The 3,526-nt window shown below is 49.5% G+C and overlaps 2 protein-coding genes across 2 annotated transcripts; both read left to right on the top strand.

Annotated features, from left to right (window-relative positions):
• Positions 1-1,177: 1,177 nt before the first annotated feature.
• LOC130845041 (cyclin-Y-like) lies at positions 1,178-1,638 on the top strand. The gene has a single exon (XM_057721621.1). The coding sequence runs from the start codon at positions 1,180-1,182 to the stop codon at positions 1,636-1,638; it is 459 nt and encodes a 152-aa protein (XP_057577604.1). The 5' UTR covers positions 1,178-1,179.
• Positions 1,639-1,923: 285 nt separating this feature from the next.
• LOC130845040 (cyclin-Y-like) lies at positions 1,924-2,205 on the top strand. The gene has a single exon (XM_057721620.1). It carries the CDS (start codon positions 1,924-1,926, stop codon positions 2,203-2,205), a length of 282 nt encoding a protein of 93 aa, XP_057577603.1.
• The last annotated feature ends 1,321 nt before the right edge of the window (positions 2,206-3,526 follow it).

The following is a 3,526-nucleotide window of genomic DNA, read 5'->3' as shown; positions in this document are numbered from 1 at the left end:
CTCCTTTGCCCTGGAAACTCTTCTGAGCTCAGTAGAAAGGTAGCAGGCTGTGATGCCTACCACATCTCTGCGGGCTGACAGGGCAAGTCCTGAGTTTGGATTTATCCACACACACAGACAATATGCTACTTTGTACAGTTTTGACTGTGACCGCAGACCACAGGCACCTCCCACAAGGCCTCTCCTCAGGGGCATCACAAGGAAAACAAGCTGGTGGATTGAAACTACACTGACACTCATTATTCTAACACCAGGAAAAGTAATATTAATTCAGTAATGTCAAGTTCTCCAAAGACCCAAAGTAAGAAACCTGGGATTTAACATTTGAGAAAAGAAATAAATAGTACCTCTGCAGGCCCATATTATACCCCCTGAAGAGAAGTTGAAAAATGACAAATACAGGACCTGACAGATCTGGGTCTACAGAATATATGATTGGCCTCTTGTACCACCTCAAACATTTTCTTGCAAAGAGAAGAAAAAGTGGAAACCGTCTCTCTGCCACCACAACGCACCATTTATATTTTAGCAGCATCCTTGACTTGGGAGTGAAGAACACATTTTTGACTCTATAGTTCTGATTTTTTAGTCAAACAAGCCAAAACATACAAAGTTTGTCTATGATAGTATTTCTTACCATGTCCTTCCCTTTTTTTAAAAAAAAGACTCATTAAATATTATGTCATAACTTCAGCCATGTGAGATTGTGAAAAGCAACTGAATCCCTTTCCAATATTGACCTCCCTCTCCCTCTCCAAAAGAATGACCAGGATAGCCCATTATGTCAGGAAAGTTCACGTTAATGGGAAGTATTATTGGGAAGTAAATAATGTTTGTTAAAGTACCTTCAAAAATATGAATTGAGTATTATCACGTCCCGGAAAATGGAACCTTCGCTGTCCAAGTGATCACTTTCAGCTTGAGGAGTAAGGGAAGGCAATCATGAGACAGAAGGGAGGATATCCTACCAAGAATCAGCACTAAGAAGAAGAGAGGGGGCGGCTGCGCGGCGCCCGTCATGGCGGCGGCGGGGTGAGCCGGGCCGGGCGGCCGCAGTCGCGCGGGCGCGGGCGCTCCTCCGCCGCGGACAGGCCGCCGGGCCGGGCGAGGGGAGCCGGGCCGCCCATGGCAAGGCCGCGCCGCCGCCGCCGCTGCTGACCCGGGGCCGCGCCGCCCGCCATGGGGAACACCGCCTCGTGCTGCGTGTCGTCCAGCCCCAAGCTCCGCAGAAATGCCCACTCGCGGCTGGAGTCCTGCCGGCCCGACGCCGACCTGAGCCGCGAGGACACGGGCTGCAACCTGCAGCACATCAACGACCGGGAGAACATCGACGATTTGAACATGGATTTCAATCCTTCAGACCATCCTCGGGCCAGCACAGTATTCCTCAGTAAATCTCAGACGGACGTGAGAGAAAAACGCAAGAGTCTCTTCATTAACCACCATCCTCCAGGACAGATAGCAAGGAAATACAGCTCCTGCTCGACTATTTTCCTAGATGATAGCACAGTCAGTCAACCAAACCTCAAGTATACAATTAAATGTGTAGCTCTCGCAATATATTACCACATCAAAAACAGGGACCCAGATGGAAGGATGCTCTTGGATATTTTCGATGAGAACCTTCACCCTCTTTAGAAATCTGAAGTGCCACCAGATTACGACAAACACAACCCAGAGCAGAAGCAGATTTACCGCTTTGTTCGGACACTGTTCAGCGCCGCCCAGCTGACTGCGGAGTGTGCCATTGTCACCCTGGTGTACCTCGAAAGGCTTCTAACGTACGCAGAGATCGACATCTGTCCAGCCAACTGGAAGCGGATTGTTCTGGGGGCCATCCTGCTGGCATCCAAGGTGTGGGACGACCAGGCCGTGTGGAACGTGGACTACTGCCAGATCCTGAAGGACATCACGGTGGAGGACATGAACGAGCTGGAGCGACAGTTCCTCGAATTGCTCCAGTTCAACATCAACGTTCCCTCCAGTATTTATGCCAAGTATTATTTTGACCTTCGTTCTCTGGCGGAAGCCAACAACCTGAGCTTCCCCTTGGAGCCCCTGAGCAGGGAGAGGGCCCACAAGCTGGAGGCCATCTCCCGCCTCTGCGAGGACAAGTACAAGGACCTGAGAAGACCCATGAGGAAGCGGTCAGCCAGTGCTGACAATCTGACTCTGCCCAGGTGGTCCCCGGCCATCATCTCCTAAACGTGGGTGTCCCCGCTGGAGGCCGTGCCATCCCTCAGTTTCTCCTTTAGTTCGAGAAAAGACAGACTTGGGGTGGTTTTGTTTTGTTTCTCCTTTCCTTTTCTTTTTAACTCATAGCTCCGCCAGGCTGCCCTGATGTGCGCCTCCGCGCCGCGTGCACGCGCAGCAGGGCTCCAAGGACGCCGAGCTGGTACCGTGAGATCCGGTACCGTGAGATCCGGTACCGTGGGATCCCGTCCCCACCTCCCCAGCCCCGGGAGCAGCGCTGCTTCCTTCGTGGAGGAAAAAGACTCTAACCCTGGAGGAGGAAGGGAAGGGAAGTCGCGTAGAGGCAGGGAGCGTGGCGTGGCCGTTTCCTAAGTCCCCAGCGTAGGTGACGAAGTGGGATGTGCATTCAAGTCGCGCGCCGCGTGCACCACCCCTCCCGGATCAGTATGTCCCGTAAGACTTCTTGCATTCCTTCTTGCTGCTTCTCGAGGATTTGGGGGGGATTTTTGTTTGTTTTATTCTGTTTTGGTTTTGGCCCCACAGAGCAGAGAATATAGTTTGTACCCACCATGGCACAGACATCCAAATAATAGTACTGGCTGTTTCTCTCTGCACCAAAAAAAAAAAAAAAAGAAGAAGAAGAAGAAGAAGAGAGGCCTCCTCCAGAGAGAGTCTGGGAGCTGGTGCAGGTGTGGTCTCAGCATTCTGGGGTACTGTTCATGCAGGCAAGCATGAGCGTCTGAGCAGCAGCTCTACCAGAGATCAGAGACACAGCTGGGACAGAGCTGGCATTTCAGGCTGGAGATGCCCCGGACCCAACGAATGAGGACACGTTTCCTGCCCAAGAGCTCAGAGATCCTGGCATAAGATTGAAGAACTGGGTACCACCCATCCTGATTAACATCCACCAAAAGCACTTTCTCCTTGAGCCCTGGGACTGGGATCAGGTTATTTTTCTTTTTTTTAATTTGCTTGTTCCTTTCATACTGAAGTTGTACTTTACACATAGCGCGTGATCTTAGTGCTTATGATCACTTGTTTGGTAATGAACATAAAGGAAATATTCTAAACTTGCTTTTTTTTTTTTTTCTTCTTTTTTTTTAAACTTGCTTTTTTTTTAATAGTTGTCTTCTCTGTACCGTAACACTGTTTTGTAGGGTTTTCAGTTTGGAAAAGATATGATTATTTTCCATCATGGCAGTACCTATGGAAGTATTTGTCAGTGGTTCCTGCCTTTAAGTCTGCAATAAATACTCCCCCAAATCTAGCAGTTTATCCGAAAGAGTTTCCTTAAAGTTAACTTTAAAGTTGCTCTTCCTCCAAAATATTTCTG

The sequence above is a fragment of the Hippopotamus amphibius genome, chromosome 2 (assembly GCF_030028045.1).
Source record: "Hippopotamus amphibius kiboko isolate mHipAmp2 chromosome 2, mHipAmp2.hap2, whole genome shotgun sequence".
NCBI classification, from domain to species: Eukaryota; Metazoa; Chordata; class Mammalia; order Artiodactyla; family Hippopotamidae; genus Hippopotamus; species Hippopotamus amphibius.
The sequence above is the reverse complement of the archived record's forward strand: the minus strand, read 5'-3'. Positions and strand labels throughout refer to the sequence as shown.